We start from the raw sequence: 23403 nt of genomic DNA, 5'->3' as shown, positions 1-23403 counted from the left end.
ATTAATAAAGTTTGGTTTATTTTCCGGTTAAAGATTTTTAGTGTATAACATTAAAATTTTAATAAAAAAATAAAAAGAGAAAAATAATTTTATTTTTTACTCTCGATTTTTTTTTTGTTTAATTTTAAAATTAAATTTATTTTTCTATTTAAATTTTAAAGAGATAAGAATAACTAAGTGATTAAAGAAAATATTTTATAAAATAAAATAATTAATAATTTTAAATTAAAAATAATATTTATTAATTATAAAAATTTTTTATTTTTAATAAAATTTGTGCGGCTTTTTCGTTCCATTAATTAATTTTTTTTTTGTGGACGCTTCAGTGTTTAATTTTTTCGAGGTTTATCTCTCTTCCTCCAATATAATATTCTCGTATATTTTTAATTTTTGTGGCCTGGATATAAAAGAAAAAAGTATCATACAATTGTATATATAAAATTTTTAGAAAATTGTTAAAGATTCAAGATTCCTACACCAATCATCCATATATAAATAATAAAATAGAAGAGTTTTCGGTGTTTGACTGGTTGGTATGTATAGCTTTATAATAATTTTTTGTATAATTGTATATTTAATATTATAACAAATAAAATATATAAAAAAAAAGGGAGTTAAGAACTATATTTTGTAAAAATATCCATGTATATTCCAAAAAGAGAAAGGCAACGCGACTTTAAAATATAAATTTAGGTATAAAGTACTTGTACCTACCTACACGTTACCCATAAAATTATTTATTTTATAATTTTGTTGCTTCTTTTTCTCTAACAATTATTGTATCTACATATTATCTATACCTTGCTTCTATTTTGTTCTGTTTTAGTGTACATATCGTTTTGGAAAATCTTATATAAATATACATGTACGTATGTATAGTTATAGTTGGATACTCAAATTTTATATACATATATATAAAAGCCATATGAAAGTCACGTATTTCCTTTAAGATTATGTTTTTCCTTTTGATAGCTGCTTATTTTATTTTTTTTGGTTTTAATATTTGATTTTGAATGACATAAGAAAAACGTTTATTACTTTGGTCATACATAAATAAATTTTTAATATACAAATTATAATTAATCATTTATATATGAAATTTTGCTAAGTTCATAAAATTTTGTTGAATTAATTTTATTCTCTGGTGGGACTATAGTCGTTTATAGTATAGAATTTTAATGAAAATTTAATAAAATCAAGAAATTTTGCTTTGCACTATGGTGTAGATGTCATAGTTTTTTCGGATCACGGATGAATGATGTTGTCATATACTTAAAAGAATAATATTGTAATAAGAAGTAATTTGACATTCAATTTTCCGCATTTCGGATAAATTATAAAACATAGAACAATATAAAATCTAATTAAGATTTGAAAATTTGCAAAATTAAGTTTAAAGTTTTAGAATTTTATAATATATGATAAATTATAAATGATTTATTAGAAAAACAGAGTTCTAATCACAAATTATTAAATATTCAGTTTAATTTGGGTCTTATAAAATATTGTAAAATGCAGAATGGAGGTTGACGCACAGTAAGATTTCAAAACTATAAAAATTATAAAATATAACATAAAACAAGAATTATTTCTTTCATTTGTGCTCCTATTTTAGAAAATTTACGCTACACACGAATAGATATTCGACTATTTTACACGATATAACAGACAATGTAACACGAGTTACATTGTAGACCTCAGTCGTGTAATTACAAGGTGCTTGTTATAATTCCAAATTTATAATTAATAAAAAAATTATATATTTTATATATTTGTGTGTATTTATAAGTAAATCAATTATTTCATATGTAAGTAATATGCTTATGTACATACAATTGTATATCATATAATGAAAAATTCTGTGTATACTTAAGAATTGATTTTAATTTAATATTTTATTAACGTATATCATCACCCCATCAAAAAAAACTGATTAAATACATATTGTATTTTCGTATACATACGAGCATATATATACATACAATGTATATATACATAAATATAAAATGAATAGGAATTTTTTAATAATTCGAATCTTATAAGGAATATACTTAATATGTAGTTATGTACACATGTATGAAATAAAATAGAATATGTATGTATATATATATTATACATATAATACTTGAAATATACGTACTCAAATTTCATATATAATGTATGAATGTATTATGTATGTATATTGAACTTGAAAAAAAAATATATGGGTACCTACTTCAAAAAATAAAAAATGTCCACCTGTTAAGAAAAATATTGATTGAATGTATTCTTAGTTCTTATACAACATTATTAAACTGATGAAATATTGCGTTCAGGATAATCAAAAATTTATAAGAAAAAATAAGAAACATAAAAAAAAGGAAGAATATAAATCTACAGGTGATTTTTTTTTTTTTTTTATTATTATTTTTTTTTTTATTTGCTTTGCGGCATTTCAAATTATTTTTGTATTTTTTAATATACTTACTTGACTTAACATACAAATGTATGTCACTTGTATAACAGACAGGCATAATATATTGTATATCGTAATATATTTTTATATATAGTTAAATATAATTTTGCAACATACATACATGTAGGTACTATACGAATAATATTGCATGTAATTATTACAACGTAAGCAAATATTTAGTTTAGAAACATCAGAAATAAAAAAAACTAATTTGTGCTTATATAATTAATTTAGAGGAGAAACCACAAATATTTATTTAAAAAATTATTTACTTATGTAAATTACATATAACAAGTGTTTTTTCTCTCGTCTTAAATAAATTGTCATTACATTAACTGTTATATATATACACTTATAGTCGTATTATAAGTATATATAAAATTATAGGAGATTAGATTAAAATTATGTCTTTGAATTAGAATTTTTTATGTGATTCTGTAGTATAATCATGTAATTACATATATTACTTACATTTAAAAAAATATCACCGAAAATACATAATATAATTTTCCTGCATATAATGAAAAGTTGGTGGACATTATGTAATTATAAATTTAATTGAAATAATTATGAATGTAAATCAGTTTTGAAATTATAATTTTTTTATTAAAATTTTACTTATTTATAAATTTATATTTTTGAAGAATTATTTAATTTTTGAAGTATTTTACTGATTGTTTGTAAAACTATCAGTTTTTTTGTAATTATAATTTGATATAATAAGACAGACGACTAATTTGATAGTAATTTATAGTTAAAATTAACCGTATATTAAGATTTTTAAAATTAAATTTTCCAATCAAATGATCTGAAAATCATACTCATATAAGTAAGTGGCCCTAAGTTGCCTTAAATTGTAATCACATTGATATCACTTATATATAGGCAACATTTATTTGCCAAGAACAGAAAATAATTTAAAACAAGTTGTTATTAAAAGTAAAAATCTCTCTATATATTAATATTTCTGATTAGTAATTTATTATATATGTAGTAAATTTTTACTTTATTCCGCTTATTTTAGAGGAATTGTAGTCAGTAATAATAAATGAAATGGAATTAATTGGAAAATAATTCCCCGTTTGTAAAATATCTTCAATGAATTTTGAAAAATTCTAATACATATACTTACTTATTGTATGAAGAGTTTTCCCCGGTAGCCATTAACGTATAATACCACAGCAATTTTTTAATTTTAAATACAAATTCTCCAAAAAAAAAGTTCTCAAAATTAATTTTATTCTAAACTTCTAAAAAATTTTCAATTTTTAATGAAAACATTTATACTTTAGTCATTAGTGAACAGGTTAATATTATTTTAATAAGTCACTTTGGGGTATTCAAAATATTGTTAGTGTATAAAAAAGTAAAAGTTATTAAACTAAGTGTTTTATCGTTAATTATATGTATATATATGTACATAGTTTATACTATTATCTATTATTTTCTTTAATAATTAATATTTTCAATAAAGTCATTAGTGCATACTAATAAGTTATTAATTTAAGTATTAATACAAAAATTTTATATTATTTTACGTTATAATGATAATTGACTAAGATGTAAACAATTTATGTATACAATGTTCAAATACTTTTTTGTATACATATAATAATTTCTATGTATTATTCATATTTAAAGCAAAGTTGTATGTACACTTCAGTATATTCTAGTGATTGCTGCTAGAGTATAATCTATATGTCAAAATATCTTTGAAGGCACCCGTATTATATATGTATATAGAATTTAATTATACAAACCTAAAAATTTTGGTTATTTGGGACAAAAACTTTAGAAAACAAAAATGTTCCCAAATAATTAAAATTTTATCATTTTCATTTTAACCACATGTTTTGTTTTATTCTTGTTTTTTGTGTTCTTTTAAAAATTTTATTACATAATGTTATAAGATATAAGTAGTGATCAAAAAATATAACAGTATTTTATAAACTGTTTCACGATAAAATACCTATAATATATTTATTAAAAATTAATTGAGTATACTTATTTAAAATTTGTTTTGGTTAGACAAAGATTTTTATGATTGTCGTATTTGTTATTGAGAAAGAAGTTTTATACACCATAATGAAAGTATTACAATAATTTTGTAAAAATTGTTAATATCTGGTTATTATCGCCTGCTTATTGCTGAGAAAAATGTTTGTTAAAACTTGAGTACTGTTCATGTTTTTCATAATATTTTTGTGAATTCATTTTTGTCAATTTTTCATAATTTTATAATCAACGAAATAATAAATTAATTAAAAATTTTAGAATGGTGTGATTTATCGTTGTTATACAATTTAAATTAAATTACTTGCAACTTTAATTGCTTACACATTATAATATTAATTTGGGAAGTTTGAATAAGCATTTCTTAATATTTTAATGTACATATGAACTTGGAATTAAAAAATAATATTACTTAATATTAATCCAACTTTTTCCCACAATTTACTAATATTGTTATATTACAAAAACCGAAACATTTTATACTCTTCTACTTATAGGAAATTGTGATTCAAATTTGCAATTAAAGTATAAGTATACACTTTTATTATTTTAAAATATTGAAATGCTCATATTTATTGCTTACAATATTATAATTAACAACAAAATAACTAAAGAAAAAATAATTAAGTTTAGAGTTACAAGCCACAAAATTTGACACTTTATATATTAAAAAAATAATGTCATTGTACTCATAAAATATGAAATATTTGAGTTAAACGCGTTTCATATTAAAAATTAGAAATTAAATTAGGAAAATCTAGTATCTAGACAACTTTGATAGACGTTGTCTATAAGTTTTAAATTTTCCATTTCATTTTAATAATTAAATAATTTCGTTTACAAAACATAATTTTGATGTGATATGTTTGTATAATTAAATTTCTAGTTGTATATATACATATATGTCCATATACATATATATATGTATATATGAGAGAACCGCAAAAAAATTTACATATTTCATTTACTATTATGCATAAATTTCATTTTATTGTTATATGATTTGAATTAAAAGTAAGAGAGAATACATAGATTTCATAGAAAATATTATTGTAGCTATTTTGGTAAAAAAAATTATTTTGATACAATTTTAATATTAAAATATATTTTTATTGTGAATTGTTAAAATATCAGATGCCAAATAAATAAAATATTGTTAATGAATGTCTGAGAAAATGCCCTGAATTAAACATTAAATTTTAGAAGAAAATCAGCTTTGATAAAGTGCGTATGTAGCGCACGAAATATATTAGCAAAAAATAAAAAAAGTATTTTTTTCTGAATAAAAGGAAGTTTTCTTTTCATACCAATAAAAAAAAAAAAAAAAAAGAATTATATTTCAGAAAAATTATCAACCATTGAAAAAAATTTTTTTGAGCATTAAATTTTAGTTGATATTGTCATAATCAATTTTAGAGCAAATTACAAATTTTAGGCTTAAAGCCGAATTAGTTCTGAAAAAAAAAATTAGAACTGAAATTTGTACACATAGACAAAAATTATTACTTACCAGATTTATGTTCAATAATAAAATTCAATTGAATTCACTTGGTTATTAATTATTTCAGTTTAAATTAAAGATGACTTGTGTTTGGAATTAATTTTTTCTGCAAAAAAAAAAATGGTGCATTCAAAGGGTCTTGAATTTCAATCCTGATTTGAAATTAGATGTCGCACCGGTGGTGTATTAGTGATAATGAAAATATTTTCTTTTTGAAAATTTTGTTAAGAAATCCTGCTTTAAACATGAGAAGCTTTAATATGAAACATGAGAATTATTTGGCACGTAAATTTTGACAAGGGTATATTAAAACTAAATGATGGAAAAATCAAACAATCTGAAATAACAATTTACTAATCTAACAATATTGTTTAAGTACGTTATTTTAATAATCTTAAATAATCTAATGCAGTTTATATCCCAAATGCATTTAATTAATTTCTCATTTCAGAAAATTAGCAAGAATTTTATTTATAGCGTGTATAAATATGTGTTCAACCACATTGCATTTAATTTAGTTTGCAAATTGTGTGCATTGACCGTGATCAAATTATTATGATTAAAACACAATTTTTTGATTAAGTACTTGATCGTAAGTTGTTCAGTGTTCATAGATTACACGTATTATTTCCATCATAGTATTACCCTTTAGATTTAAACGGTATAATAGTATTCGAATTTTATGATTTTTTACATGAGTCTAAAGTATTTTGATATGCGTTTAGAATTATTAATAATTGGAAATAAAATATAGAGCACATAAATTGAATCGCGTAGGTGAATGTGTGCTTTTTAATTTAAATTTAAAATTTTTATTCATTTGTACCATATAGTAGTAGTATAAATTATTTTAACCGCGTTAAAATATATGAATTATTTAAGGAGAAAAATTATACAGAATTTTCTACTAGACGACCCTAGTTAAAACGAGATTAATCATTTTTGATATTTCAATGTGATATGATAAGTGAAGCTCCAATTCAATGAATAATAATAAACAAAGCAGAATATAACAGGCAGAATTTGGTATTTGTACCTATAAATGCAATTTGTAGCAAAGTTCTACATTTTATGAAAAATTTTAAATGTCATTCTTTATGTACTTACTATAATGGAGGACATTTTATCAATTACATTGAAGAGTATGATTAATACGGAAACTGTCCGCAAATATTTTCTCTTCGTTTCATTAATAGAAAGGCATAAATAATAATTAATTTCAAATGGTTAGGGGTTGCTTTATTGTATTATTTGGTTATTCGTAACTGAGCCATTCTTTTATTTTTAACTATTGGTGAATTCAATTTTTACCAAAATTTTTAATATGTTTCTCATTTTTTTTTGATAATCAATCACGTATAATTAATTCTTTATACGGCTTATTATACAGTACATATAACAAACAAATCTAATATGATTTAAAACAGGAATTTATATTGAGAATCACTGATTACATCATCAAAAAAGAACAATGACGTGATCCCTCCGAATTATTAATATTATTTCCATTAAAATGTTCATATTATTGTGAATAGTTTTTTGTTTTTTGTTTTCCTTTTCTTTTATTTTTAGTAATTTCCTCAGTGTATACATGGATTTTGCACCCCTACTCGAATAGTAATATAATAAGAAAAATATTTATTTATATGTTGCTATTATCAATAATTAGTTTTTATTTCTGATAATGAAAGCTGCTTCATTTGAATTTTTAATGAGATCTCACAATTCCATTTCAGAAACTATTATTATAGATAGGTTTGAATTTAATAAAAACCATTACACTGTACCGTTACGTTAATTTAATTGGACTAACAATCTTTTACTGGAAATCAAAAAAACCATGGAATTTGGGTACAAATATGTTATCGCTGATGTTCTTACTTTAATAAATTTGATCAAATTAGAAAAAAAATTATTATTCTACTATGTAATACTAGAATATTATGTGCAAAAGTATACTATACTATACACTCATGAATAAAAAATGTTAGAATAATATTATATACATAGGTATACATACTAGTATACAATTGTGTGTAAGTGTACATTTATAATTAATATCGACAACATATCGATGCTTCTATATAATCAAAATTACAAAGTAAAATAGATATCAACAATTTTTAGTATGTATTAATGTATATACATATATGTATTTTGAACGGGGCGTTTGGGCTCACCACATTGAATAGCAGAGCGGTAATAAACTATTTTTAGTTTAATTATTTTTCTTTCCCGAGCGAATATAAATTTGTTAGATTAGTTTGAATTGTGTTGTTGTTTTTATAGTTGTTATTCCCAGTTTTGCATAGTTAATTTTATTTATTTTTGTTTGTAAACCATTCTACTTAATTTATATTGTTAATTAACAAAACATTGTTTAATTAACTTGAAGTAATTTAGTTAGAATACATGTAATGTTTAAAATGTCCCTTTTCTGTTTTTCCCAATTTTCTCGTATACTGAGAGCATTAAGTTTTACCTGGTATTTTATGTATAATGTTTTAATTACAAAATGACTCTCAATTACTCTGAAATAATTTGTAATACTCACATATTACATATATGTACATTTACACATGTGTCATAAAATTGCCCTCTTCGTTTCCATACTTATTGCGCTATTATTTTTGCAAAAAAAAAAAAAATTCAAATTATATTGACACTTTTATAATGTTCACATATTATGTGTATGTATGTTTATGTGTGTGCATATTATATTACGTCATTATCCTCAAGGACATGAATAAAAAACGTGACTTTTTTTTTTACTTATCTAAGAACCTTGAAGGATTTTTTATACGAGTATATGTGATATATTTGTAATGGTATTTCATAGGAGTATCATATATGTATATTTAGGTAGTATTGAAATAATATTTTATTTATATTACTACTGTACGTTTTATTCTGTTATACTCCTTAATAAATTATGTATTTCTTTTAGGTATTCGTTAAAAAAAATTCTGTAAATTATGTCGAAATCGTGTAGAAAAAGTTGATTCGTGTGTAGTTGTATATAAAATGTAACAATTTATTTTGAATAGAATTTTATAAAACAGACATTATACCTACAACCAAAATATACAAAATATGGTATACACTAACAAAAACCTACTATCACACATTCAAAAGTAATAAAAAAAAATAAAAGTGGAGCAAATAAATTAAATTATAAGAAGACGTTTTGATTAAGAATCTACAAGTTGTTTTTATACAATATAATTTATACGAAATTCCAAAGGGTATATAATAATTGTAATATAAGAATATGGAGGACATGTTTATATGGGAACGTATTTGTTATCTTTTAGCATTTCAAAAAAATCTACATACAAATATTTTTTTTTTATTTACACACATACTTATATACAATTTTCTTGAAAAATTAAAGGGAACCCATAAAAAAAATTATTTTCTTGTACTTTAAAGATGTATATATCATTTCGTGATTTGAGCCCTTCTATAGAATTAAATATAATTAATAATTTCAAAAGGAACGTATAGATTTTCTGAATTTTGTAATATTAATCTACAATCAAATAATTTTGCTAAAATAAGCTTTCTCACGTGGAGTTTTCGGGAAAAATACATTTCTCTATAGTTGGAAAACGTAAATAAACTATTTTCAGTGAGATATGTTGGTCTGTCAGTTTATGTTTGCTGTCGTGTATCTTAATTTCGGCTTAAGAGATTTTCATGAAAATTTATAAATAAATATGATTTTATTTTGAGTTTGAACAGGTTCAGTTTTCGAGGCCGGCAGTTTTTAAAGGACATTTTCATAATTTTGTGCAAGATATTCATCGTTTTCGATCGCAAACACATTTTGCGGTCGAATATTTGCTAATCACATCAGATTCTTGTTTGAATTTAATTATTTCTAATTTAATTCTCTTGCTTTGTAAATCAAATAAGTAATTAAAACAAAAATTAAGGTCAGAATTAAAACAATCTGTTGCGTAAGTCACAGAATTTTCTTGTAAACTTTTTTATGAGAACCATAGAAATTGTATAATAAAAATTTTTCAATAACTTACAATAATTCAAATTTTTAATGGTTTTAAATTAATGGCACTATTTATATAAAATTTGCCAAAATTCTCTATTTCTACCTACCAAATTTTCCATAATATTATAAAGATTATTTGAGTCAAAAACAAGTTATTCAAATTAGAATACAAAGACTGCTAATATTCCAAAATAAGAAAAAAATTAAAATTTACATTCATATTAATGCCTACAACTCTTTTATTCAAACTTGTTCACCTGATTTTGTTCATTAATTTAAAACAAAAACAAAAATTAAAAGACCGCTCGACCTTGGTTTATAAAATTTTGTTTGATTTTCTTATTTCTATTGAAAAAAAAAAACTAGTTCTATATAATTATCGTGTTCATTTTCATTTTTGGCAAAATAAAATAAAAAAAAAATCAAAAAAAAAAAAACGTTGACAATTTTATTATAGTGTTAACAATATTGAAATCAACTTGGTTTGAATAAGAAAATTTTTTAAAAACCATTTATTACTCAGGCAGTCATGCCTTTTCCTATCTCAATGACAAGAAAATCACACATAAAAAGTGAAAATTATAGAAAAAGAGACAACTAAATAATAAAATAAAATGGGACGAATAACAGCAATAACAACAACAGCAATTTTTTACAGTTAATTTTGATAAAATTTTACTTTGGTTTAGATTACGGAGTGAGTGTCACGTGGCTTCTATAGTAAAAAAAAATTTTTTTTTGTTTCAAATGATTTTTTTCTTTCTAATTTTTTTTTTTGTGTTGCCTTTTATATATTTTATTTTTTCATTATTATTTTTCTATTTACTTTTATTTATTTAACAATTATCCAGGTGCAATTTTATGATATTTACTCAAAAGCTTATGATACTTTGTAATTAGAATATAAGCCGTTGATAAGTACACTATAAGATATTAAGGTAATAAGTTTCTTCGAAAATTAGAATTAAATCTCAAGTTTCAACATATTGAATGATTAAATGTTTATTGTCCCCCCTGATCAGGTTATCTGATAATTACCAATTACTTACATACTTCGAATATTCTAGTGTTATATCGAATTCTCTTTTCATTTGAATACAATTCGTATAATTCGTACCAAAACCTTAATAACTAAATTTTGAACTATTTTTAATAAATTGATTTAAATTAAAAAAAAAAAAACTGAAATGCAGGCCAAATCCGAATATATTAATTTTACTCCGAATATTACTTAGTTGAATTCCTGTTTGTATATATTAAAAATACTCCCCCAATATACAATACATATTTAGGCATTCTCTAATTTTATTATTCAACATGTTTTTGAACAAAATAATCGAATATTCCCAAAATGTTCTATGAGGACTCAGAAAATCTTAAAGTTACTCCGAAATTAGTTTTAATTGATGCAAAAATGCTTATAACAAACCTTGCCTGATCTCTTAATTCAAGGTTTGTATTGTTTTTTTTTTTATATAAACAGTTGAAAATCTCTAGCGCTAGTAAGGGGATAATTCACACATCTAAACTCAATATTGCTTCGAATACTATAGTTATCTGAACTCAAGTTCAAATTGATTTTTGAAATATAAAAATTTTTGTTTTTAAGAATTAAAATATTTTATTTTTTCGAAATTTTTACTTTTATATCAGAAAATATTAAAAATTTATTTTATTGATGGAAAAAAAAAACTATAATTAATTTTATTGTTACGAACGTAATGTCAAATGCTCAAATTAAATTATTTGTTTAGAAATCTTAATAATACACAGTTTTAATTTTAACATACATACGAACAATTACTGTATTAGTTATAAATAAAAATAAAAAAGAGAAATAAAATTGTATGATACTCAGAAAATAGTAATTAAATGTTGTTTTAGTAGATTAAAAATACCGGCCGGTATCTTTAGTTCATTATTTACTATACAATTTTTAATTATATTAGTTGTGTGAGCGAACGGTATTTTATACAAAATGTATGAAATACATGTATGCATAATTATTATATAATATATTGTGTGTATGTATGTGATGTACATAAATTAATTTGTTAATTTATGTACATTAAGGTACTATTAATTTGTTAATTTTATTTGAAACGTTTACATTTTTTTTACCATTTTGCATTTTAGAACTATTTATTTTTATTTAAATTAAATAAAATAATCAAATAAGGTGCACAACGTATAAAGACAATAAATTGAAATTAAATTTGAATTAATAAATTAATTATATTTATATAAGTATATTTTAAATAATTCTAATTTGATCGTTTTCATTTTATGTGCTAATAACAATTATTTTTAAATAATATTCATTAGTTTATAATAAAATTAATTATAAATTTACCGAAATGTAACAGCAAATACTTATATAAAATTTAAAAATAAAAGCATAGAAAATTTGTAGTAATTAAAATTCAGAAATAAAGCCCTTTTGCATTTATTCAGGATGCCGTGTTGAATGTGTGCTGTTTTCAATCTGAGTTGGCAATGAATTGCATTATAAAACTTTTGGCTTTAGATATTTTACCTCATTATTATTTTAAATTAATGCACGTGCAAATGTTATCTACATACAGATCTATAATAATGTAATTATTACAAGTCGAACCGAATGATTAATAATTTGCATTGCATTACTTAATTATGATTATTAATGCTTCTAATTAGCAATTAATGTAAATTCGACTACAGGTGTTAGTACAGATGTATGTTTGTGTGTAAGTCTGAAAATGATTTTTTGAAATAGTATGTGTAATTTAAAAGTGAAATTTCCTGCTGTCATGAAAATTATTGGTAATTTTTCCCAAACGTATAATGTGTATCACACGTGATAGAGTAGTTAGTGAAAAGTAAGTACTATACATGCCACAATAGTTAGTGAAAAATACTAACATTATCAGTACATACCATAGAACTAGAAGAACATGATTTTCATGTATGTCTGTAGTTAAAAAATTTTTATTTGATTATACTTAAAGCCTTTTACCCATTTAAAGAAATAATTATCAATTTTATTTGTGTAATTGCATGTATAAAATTGTAATATTTGTCATGTATTTTTTTTTATATCAATAAATGTAAGTGATAATTTACTCATACCACCTGCATTAAAATATTAAAGAATTATATATTAAATACCCTATATGTTTAAATATTAGTATTTAATCAACACAATTAATCAGCTTAATAACCAGTTAACAATATTGAACTTATTTGAAAAAAATAAAACGAAATTCTGATTTAATTAATGAAATTATTATATAAGTAGGTATATGAATTGGTTTTATTGTACGTTTTGGGGTTAACATTTGTTAGTAATCTTTGTAAGCAATAAAAACGTTTCGATATACGAGCAATCATATTTAGTTTATATTTTATTGATTTTAGGTTAAAAATATTTAACATTTGATTAATTAATAAATAATAAATTTATAACTAGCCTGATAATTCAATGGGATTTATCCAAGTTCTCTAGTACATTTTAATATTTTCTGGAATATTTAACTAAGGAATGTTGCTATTGCAAATATTTAGCAGCCTGTGCATTTATTTTACAATTTTATTTCATATATCTTTTAAATTATTTGAAGTAAATTTTTTATGAAATCAAAACTCTTAACCAAAAATTATACAAAAATTTTAGAATGTGGGTAAGATACGTTAATCAACAAAATTATTAAAAATTATGCTTAGAGAATAATTCTTCAGTTCCGAGTAATTTGAATTTATGTCCGATGAAAAATTGTAGTTTTTTATTTATCCATATGATTTCTGAGCTGAGACCAAGATATGCATTTATCAAATGATATCTGAATACTCAAAACCGTTTGAAATATGAATATGCAATAAAATAATGAACTATAATATACTCGAGTTAAGAAGTTATTGCTTGTACCTATAGAATTATAATAATTTTTATTATAAATTAATAGTTCAGAAATTTTTATATGTCATGTTTTTGTATAAATAAAAAGGCTGTGAATTTGTTAGCAATTTCAATTAAATAAATGGTTTAATCAAATATTTAATGAGGTTTTAATGCTCTAATACCTTCGATATTAGTTATTTATTCAAATTCAAATCATGTAACTTTTAACTGAGTTTACAGTTTTATGAAAATAAGAATAATGTTTCAGTTCGTTATAAGCAACGAGTCTTAATTAAATACTAAGATTATTTATTTCACAGATAAACCTGATATATATTCAAAATGGCTTCAATTAGTCCTGATATTGATACAAACTTTATACCGGATTTACCAATGGGACCACTTAATGAATATAGAAAAAAAGCAAAATTTAACTGGAAGAGGCTAATGTTAATATTAGATGAAGAGGCTTCAGTTAAAATTAAAGTAATTATTAAAAATTTTTATGAATTATTCAAAATACAATTTAATACAATATAAATTTATTTTATTTTATACAGTATAGAGTTTGGAAACTATTAGAAAATGATCCATTATTTTCAAAGGCAAAATATACATTATCAACTGATGAACTGAAACGTTTAGCAGCAATGCAAGTTAATAAATTAACTGAATTAGATATTATTCCAAAAGATGTTATTAACTACAGTTATAGAGATCGTACAAAATTTTTAATGAGTACTGATGAAGCACTTTATTCATATTCATCAGATTTATCAGTAAAAATTGCATTAGGTGTTAGTTTATTTGTAAATTCATTATCGGCAATGGGTACTGAAAGGCATAAAAAATATTATAATGCAGCATGGAATCGTGAAATTGTTGCATGTTTTGCAATAACTGAAGTAGCACATGGTAGTAATACAAAAAATATTCGTACAACCGCAACATATGATCCAATTACACAAGAATTTATTATAAATACACCAGATTTTGAAGCAGCAAAATGTTGGATCGGTAATTTGGGTAAAACAGCGACAATTTGTTTAACATTCGCAAATTTATATACAGCTGATGGTATAAATCATGGTTTACATGGTTTTGTAGTACCAATACGAAATCCAAAAACATTAATGGCATATCCTGGTGTTATTGTTGGTGATATGGGTGAAAAAATTGGTTTAAATGGTGTTGATAATGGTTTTATGATGTTTTCTAATTATCGTATACCAAGAGAGAATTTATTAAATAGAATTGCAGATGTAACACCAGAAGGTTCTTATGAAACAGTTCTTATGGAACCAAGTAGAGCTTTAGGTGCAGCATTAGAAACTTTATCAGTTGCACGTTTAGGTATTATACAAGAATCAGTTAATAATTTATCGTCAGCAACTGTAATTGCTGTACGTTATGCAGCACTTAGGAAGTAAGTAAATAATTTATAGTAAATTCAAACAAATTAAACATTAATTTTTAAAATTTAGTTGCATTCCCTTAAAAAAATTCAATATTAAGCAAACTTGTCATATATTAAGCTTACTAATTAACAAAAAAAAAATATTAATTTCAGGCAATTTGGACACGAAAGAAATGGTCCAGAAGTTCCAATTATCGAATATCAATTACATGCAAGTTTAAATATACTAAAAGAAATTTATAATCACAGGATTTAATATTAAATTATTATTTTAGCAATGGCGAATTTTTCCATATCTTGCGGCTGCATGTGTATTAAGGGTATTTGCTGTTCAAATAAGTGGTACATATTTAAAGACTGTTGAAGATTGTCAATCGGAATCGAATGCTTTTGAAGTATTCGTAAGTCTGATTTTACTTATTAACAAAAAAAAAAATTTACCTTTAATTTATGCAAATTATTTTGTACCTATTCTCAAATAATTGCACAAATTAATATTCTAGGGTTACCGAAAAGTTTAGGCAATAATCACATATTGAATTTAAATTGAGGAATAGAATTTTTTCAATATTTTATGATCGCGTGTTCAGTTTTTAATTAAATTAATTAAGTATCCAAAAAAAAAAATAGAATAAATTGATTAGAATTCAAAGGAATATTAAATTTATAGTTTTAATTTCTATTTAGATTTGCAAATTTTAAAATCAAATGCAAATTATTAGGTTTGTGGTTTTTAAATTTATTCAATTTTGCCTATAATTATACTGTAGACTTAGGTGCACTAAAATATTTGGTAACCAAAATTTTGAATTCTTTTATGGAGGACTATACAAAACATAAATACGGTTTCATAATATGTTCCTTAGCTAAAGCTATTAATTCAAAATTTAAAACCACATACTAACTAAAGTCAAAATCATTTAAGAGAAATTTTTTAAGGTTTTAAATAGCGTCTAAATTTTAAATTGATTTTTTCTTTCTTCTTAAACTCAAATATAATAATGGTACTTTCTTTTTTTATAAAATTTTATCTGAGTATTTGAAATAATTTTGTAAATTTTTTTCCGCATTGTATAATTCATGTTTGCAGCTTTAAGGTGTGAACTTTCTAGGAATTACTCATAAAATTTCAGTGTTAGAAGTTAGAAAATTTTCTATTTTCAATGAAAAATTTTGCGGGATTTCTTTTATGAATTCATTTTTCACTTATCACGAGAAAAGAATTTCAAAAAAATTCTTAAATTCTTCAAAAAAAATATCTTAAAAGCGTTCTTATAATTTTATTACTATGTATGAATTACAAAATTCTCTTTGTTGATAAGATCGATATCAGTTTTAAGATATAATATTATTGTATGTATATATTGATGTTTGTATATAGATTAAGAAATATGTTCACCTGTTATCGCTTTTTTTGCAATAACTTACGTTATTGTTTTTTTTAACAAATATCGTTTTCATAATAATTGCTTTTAATCGTATTATTTTAATTCTGTGTAATTTTAATTTACCAATAATTGTTAATAATCACAATTGTTAGTAATATTGTATGTAATTTTATTGAGCTGGGTGTTATTATAGACCCATAATATTATAAAGTCATATTCTTTATGTCTATATTATTAAATTTACGATCTCTTTGCTTTTTATTTAATTAGATGCTTAATTCTCTTAGTTACAGTGAAGCCAATAAGAAAACTTATATAATATGTTCTTGCGTATAAAATTGTTTTCTTCTTAAATTTATGGATATTTACTTGATTATTCAGATCAATAATTTCCTAAAATTTATGTAAATATGATTTTGAATCAATTTGGAATTAATTATGTTTTTTTTTAATTGATTAAAATAATTCAACCCTATCTTTATTTAAAATTATTGTTTAATTTTAGAGTCAATTGGTGGGTGAATTTCATGCTATTATTTCATCATCGAAACCATTGCTGACATGGACAGCAAGGGATGCAATACAAGAAGTATTCACTACTTTTTTTTATGAAAATTTATATTTTGAAAACTAAAACTTATCTAAATTTTAATTTTAGTCACGTGAAGCATGTGGTGGTCATGGCTATTTGAAAATTTCTAATTTAGGTGAATTACGTAATAATCATGATGCATCGGTTACATATGAAGGTGATAATAACGTATTACAACAGCAAGCTTCCAATTGGCTTATTAAACAATGGGATGATAAAATTGAAAGTCCACTTGGTACTGCAAATTTTTTGAAAAATCGTACAGATATATTAAGGCGTAAATTTGAAGATATTATAAAAGTAACACCAGTTGAATCAATGGAATGTAATTGAAACAAAATTTCTTTAAACATACAATTCCTCACATTTAACTAAAAAATTAACATATTTCTTTTTTTTTCTTATTTTCGATTTTAACAGTTCCAATTGAATGTTTTGAATGGCTTATATGTTATCTTTTGGATAAAACAGCATCAAAAATTCGTAATTTTGTTTCAAATGGTGCACATAGATTTGATGCTAAAAATAATTCACAAGTATATACAGCACGTGATATATGTCGAGCTTATCCACAATATGTTGCATTATGTAGTTTTCGTACACGCTTTCATAAACCGGATGTAACACCGGAATTAAAAGAAGTTTTACAATTAATTTATCTTATTTATTCATATTGGATAATTGATCAACATATGACATCATTTTGTCAAGGTGCATTTGCTAAAAATCCAACAAAATTTGTTGATTTAATACGTTCAAAATTATTGGAAAAATGTGGAGAATTTAAAAATTCTGCTGTATCAGTTGCTGATTCAATTGCACCACCAGATTTTGCATTAAATTCAGGTAAATATAAAAAATATTAATGACAACATAGTATTGTTGTACTTAAAAATAAATTTTTGCTTTAAAATAGTTCTCCTAAACTTATGCAATATTTTTTTGAAATTTTCTCAAATAAAATTTAAATGTTAAAATACAAATTTTAAATTCACAATAGCTATATTATTGAAAACAACAATATAATTTTAAAATTCAATTAATTTTTTAAATTACTATTTAATTTTTAGCAATCGCAAAATCTGATGGATTATTATATCAAAATCTACAACATGAACTAATGACAAATCCGAATGCTTTTTCAAGACCATCATGGTGGAGAGATATACTGTTACCAGATCCACCATCATTAAAATCAAAACTTTGAAATAAATACACTTATATAAACATATTATATTTTTAATTTACGAATGTATTGTATGTAGTAGGTATGAAACGTTCAAAAATTTAATATTAATAATAATGTTTATAAATATTTATTTTTATTTTATGAAAAAAATTTAAAAATTTATATGTATGTATAAAGAAACTACGGTTTTAAAAATCTCCTAAAATCAGGGCATTTAGAATATTTTTTTAATATTTTAATAGAAATGGTGCGCAGAAATTGATTGTAATGAAATAAAATATAAAAAAAAAAAGAGAAGAAAAAATGTATTTTTTAAAGTAATCTCAATATCGATGTTGCCTTTTTCCTTATTTTTTAAGACTATATATACTATATATTATAATATAAATTATTAAACTAGTGTGTATATATATATCTATGTGTATATACATAAATATATATGTTATTGTTGATGAAAACTGTGTCTTTTATTCCTAAAATATTAAAACAAAAAATTAAAAGAAACTATACTATATTATATATTTATATTGTATAATTGAAATTATTCATTTACACATTCATATACTTACATATTTTAATAAATTTTTATTATATTTATATAATATATTAATCAGTATAATGTACCTTCATATTTTAATCGTACCTAATTGTATTGATTTGCATTTGAAAATTTTTAAAATTATTTAAATGTTAAAAAAATATTTAGATATTAGATATTCAATTTTATTAATATTATATATTATGTATATGTAATATTTTAAGATTAATTTAGAAATTGTATTCGAATTACATTTTGATATAATTAACAATATAAACATAGTGATTTTTATGATATGATGTTATATTTGTATGATGACATTACTGTACTGTTTTTAACACAAGGCATTAATGCTGTTATTATACAAGTTCCTAATATTGTATTTTATTCAAAATGCATTGCATTTTTAAAATTTTAATTTTACAATTTTGAAAAATTGTAACTTGCAATAGATATAAAATTTAAAGTTACTACAGCAGTATTTTTTTTTCTGTTAAAATTATTTTCGTTTAAGAGCTAACAATACAAATGTAAACTGCGTAATGAGAAAATCCAAATTCGATCATGATCTTCTTGAATCTTAGAATTAAAAATATCAAATAATTTATGATTTCTTACATAATATGTACATCAAGTATTTATAACTTTATTAAAATTTTTTTTTTTTTTTAGAATTATTTTTAGCATTGTGTGTATTAGGCAAAATTATTTGAAATAAATCAGCATAGAAAACAGTATATTTTCAAATGTTACAACAGTAATGCTTACAACAGTAGTTCAGTAATGTTACAACAGTAATGCTTAGTAAAACAAATAAAATTATTATATAAAAATTACTATGTATTATGTAGTTAATATAACACTAAATTCTTGTCTACTTAATATAAATATTTGCGTTTAACATTAACTACAGAATATGTAATTATATTTTTCTATTACATAAATAAAAGTTCTTGATATTATTGGAATGGAACGTTTTATCGCCTTTAAAATTCAATTTACCTCCTTTGTACAATATAATAATTATTCTTTTAGCAATTTTATTTATTTAAATAAAATGTATGTTTTATCAATTTAATATTTTTTTATAATTTTATTTAAAGATTTTTGCAAATTAAATTTATATTGAAGTATTAAAATGAAATTGAGGTAGAAATTGAGGTGTTGATATCCGGTCTAGGTGAAATTGATTAAAATGAAAATACTAGCTTCAATTGATAATTAAATTCAACAACAGTGAATATAACTTCATATTTAAGAAATATTTTGAATTGTATACACTATGAATTTTCATTTTCATTTATAATTTATTAATTTCGTTAGAAAATATAAAAAAAAAACTAGAAAACTTTTTAAAATCAAAATCCACTCATTGAGTGTACAAAAAAAATTTTTATCAGATTTACTTAAAATAAAAAAAAAAAAACACCGTGTCAATATATATCTACTTATATATTTTAAAATTTAAATATTCGAATAGAATAAAATAAAAAATTATTGCATTTTATATAAATATTATTATACTATGCCTTTTTATTAATGTAAAATTTCATATATAAGATCAAATCTTTATAATATTATCATATACATTTACTTATATTATTATTATAATTTACATACTAATTATAATTATTGTATTAAAATTAAAACAAAAAAAATATAAAAAACAAATTAAGTCTTATATCAAAAATTATAAAATTTATTATGTAAAATGAATGTAAAATTATTAAATTTTTTTTGTATATAATATGAAAATACAAGAATTAAATGATTAAATACAAGGATTTTTGAAAATATTATATGTAAGATTTTAATTGTAATAGTTTAAAAATTGCTGAGTTTTAAGGTATTTCCTAATAATTTTATGATTAATTTTAAAAAGTAGTGCTCTTAAAATTTGCTTTTATTTTGGAACAAGATAGCTTTCTATTTATTCTAGAGACGAACTTCAAAAATTCAATTTAATAATTTTAATTTGATAACGATTTTAAGAGTTATCAGAATTCTGTAAAATTTATATGTCTTTTATAGTAAGTTGTTTAAGACTAATTTTATCTAAGGGTCTTGCAAAATTTGTCTTTTAAATAAGTGAAAAGTCTAATTGAGTAAGACGGTCGTTTTAAAGTATTTTACTTCATAAATTGCATTTAAGAGACATTTCTAAAGGGTATTGAATATTTTGTTGTATAAGAATATTTTTAAAATTCTTTTACTCTTTTTTAAGCAGGGCAATTTTAAATCAATCATTTTAACCAAAAATAAATTATGTGCTTCAATTCCTATTTTATACAATTCACATATTCCGGTTAAAACATGTATTAATATATGCAATCATACATACAAAAATATATATAATATATAAAATGAAATTTTGCACAAAATAATTAATTAATTGTGATAAATCATTCAGAATATTATTGTTATAGGTTACGTAATTCAAGTAAATTTCAAGTGGCAATCCTAAAAACCATTATAACTATATAGGTATATAACTAGTTGATATTTTGATTCATATTTAAATTTGAATAAAAAACAAAATATATATACATATATGAAATAATATTAATGTTGATTAGACAAAATGGTAGGACATTAAGTGCAAATTCGGCTGAATAAAATTAAAGCAAGTTAGAACTGAAAATAAGAGGTATATCATAGCTGATCAGGTATAATAAGCGGTATAAATAGAATTTAGGAATTAATTTCCATAAGAAGCTCATCGTTCTTAAATTGAAAATGCTATCATAAATGAAGTTGTTAAGTAGTAAAAATGGAAATTCATTTTTGTTAGTTATCATTTATAATTTTAGCTTATCTGAATGAAAAAGTAGCTAAATTTGCTGATATACTAATAACGAAAATTTTACTAATTATAATATGATGATGTATATCTCTCGTCTAGTAATCTCTTCTTTTCAGTATTACAAATATAAAGTCAACTTTATTATACCTTTTGTACTATCACTTGGATATAAAAAAAAATATTTTATTTTGGTTAAGAATTTGTTTCCGAAATAAGAAAAAGTCATTGGCCAGTAAGATAATAAAACTTTTGATCAAAATTAAATTAATTTTATATTTAATGTATTTGGAATATTTTTATAACATTACAATAAGCTTTTGTTTTTTTTTTGTTTCTAGATTGAAAATCAATAAAACACGTCTTTAATTTTATATACTTATATAATATAAGTATATAGGTTTGTATACATGAATATAACACATAGACATATCGTAATTTAATATTACCATATTATTTATTCACGAAATTCTTGTAGAATTAAAAAAAAATTTTTACTTTAAATTAACAGGTTTTTTTTTAACATTTTCTAATATCTAATATTTAAAATAGATTTTTATTAAGAGCTATTCGCTAAATCTCATAATAAATATTATGATCTTGTCAAAGATTTTTTCAAATTTTAATCGAATTTTGAAATAATTATGATTGATGGAGAATACTTTCATTACTATCTTTTTTTATTAATAGTGTAGGTGTGGAAGTTTCATTTTTGGTAAAGTACTTATACTATAAATTAAAATTTATAATTTTTATAAAATATTTAGATCTACTATAATAGGACAATATTATAGACTTAATTGCGTATTATTTTACGATCTATTAAAAATATAAATTAATTCCGGATCTGAATTCGATGGTAAGTATATGTTTGCCACATAATCCCTTTTAGACTCTAGAACGTTAACGCATATTCACACTATTTCTGATTAAATAGCAATATTGAGAAATGATTGAGGGTTTTTGTTTTTTATAAATTTTAACCTTTAAACAACTAGTAACAGAATTTAAAATTAATTTTATTTCAAAGAGAAATTAAGAACCGCTTACAAATTGTCATTAACTATTATTAATATTTTAATTAAAATGTAAATTAGGGGTTTATTTTAAATATTGTTGAATGTTACAAGCTTATTAATTTATTTACGAAATTAAATTATTAATGAGATGGAAATTTTTATTTAAATTTTAAAAGCTTTAGTGTCTACAATAATTTTCTACAATTTTTTTTAATATAATTAAATGATTCAATTTGTTAAAATTTCATATTAAAAGAGATGTTCAACTAAGTTTCGAATTAAAGTTCGAAAAAAGTGGTCTAATTGCTATGGTGACCTATGAGTGATGGTATCAGAAAAAAAAATATTTTTGGTTTTTATGCAAAATTTTTAAAATTTTTATAATTTAATAAAATTTTTTAGAATTTACCAAAATCGAATACCAAAAATTTATATTGTGGTTTTTCGAATATAATTTAAGTAATCGAAAAATAAACGGTTTTTCTTTTTTCAGATGTAATATTGAAAAATTTTACTCATTTAATTTATGCATTATTTTACAAGTGAAAAATATCTTACGTATCTCACTTCTTTCTTGTATAATATTGAGTGAAATTATAAAT

At 21.9% G+C, this 23403-nt stretch overlaps 1 protein-coding gene across 1 annotated transcript; it reads left to right on the top strand.

The window, feature by feature from the left end:
• The first annotated feature begins 276 nt into the window (after positions 1-276).
• LOC129618580 (peroxisomal acyl-coenzyme A oxidase 3) lies at positions 277-19045 on the top strand. The gene is made up of 9 exons (XM_055533414.1): positions 277-533; positions 14179-14344; positions 14419-15284; positions 15429-15486; positions 15551-15676; positions 17169-17252; positions 17322-17580; positions 17676-18101; positions 18326-19045. Exons 2-9 carry the CDS (start codon positions 14201-14203, stop codon positions 18460-18462), a joined length of 2100 nt encoding a protein of 699 aa, XP_055389389.1. The 5' UTR covers positions 277-533; positions 14179-14200; the 3' UTR covers positions 18463-19045.
• Positions 19046-23403: the final 4358 nt, after the last annotated feature.

Source organism: Condylostylus longicornis, unplaced genomic scaffold (genome assembly GCF_029603195.1).
Source record: "Condylostylus longicornis isolate FDR11 unplaced genomic scaffold, ASM2960319v2 ptg000009l, whole genome shotgun sequence".
NCBI classification, from domain to species: Eukaryota; Metazoa; Arthropoda; class Insecta; order Diptera; family Dolichopodidae; genus Condylostylus; species Condylostylus longicornis.
Note: the sequence above shows the minus strand (reverse complement) of the source record. Positions and strands in the feature narration are given on the sequence as shown.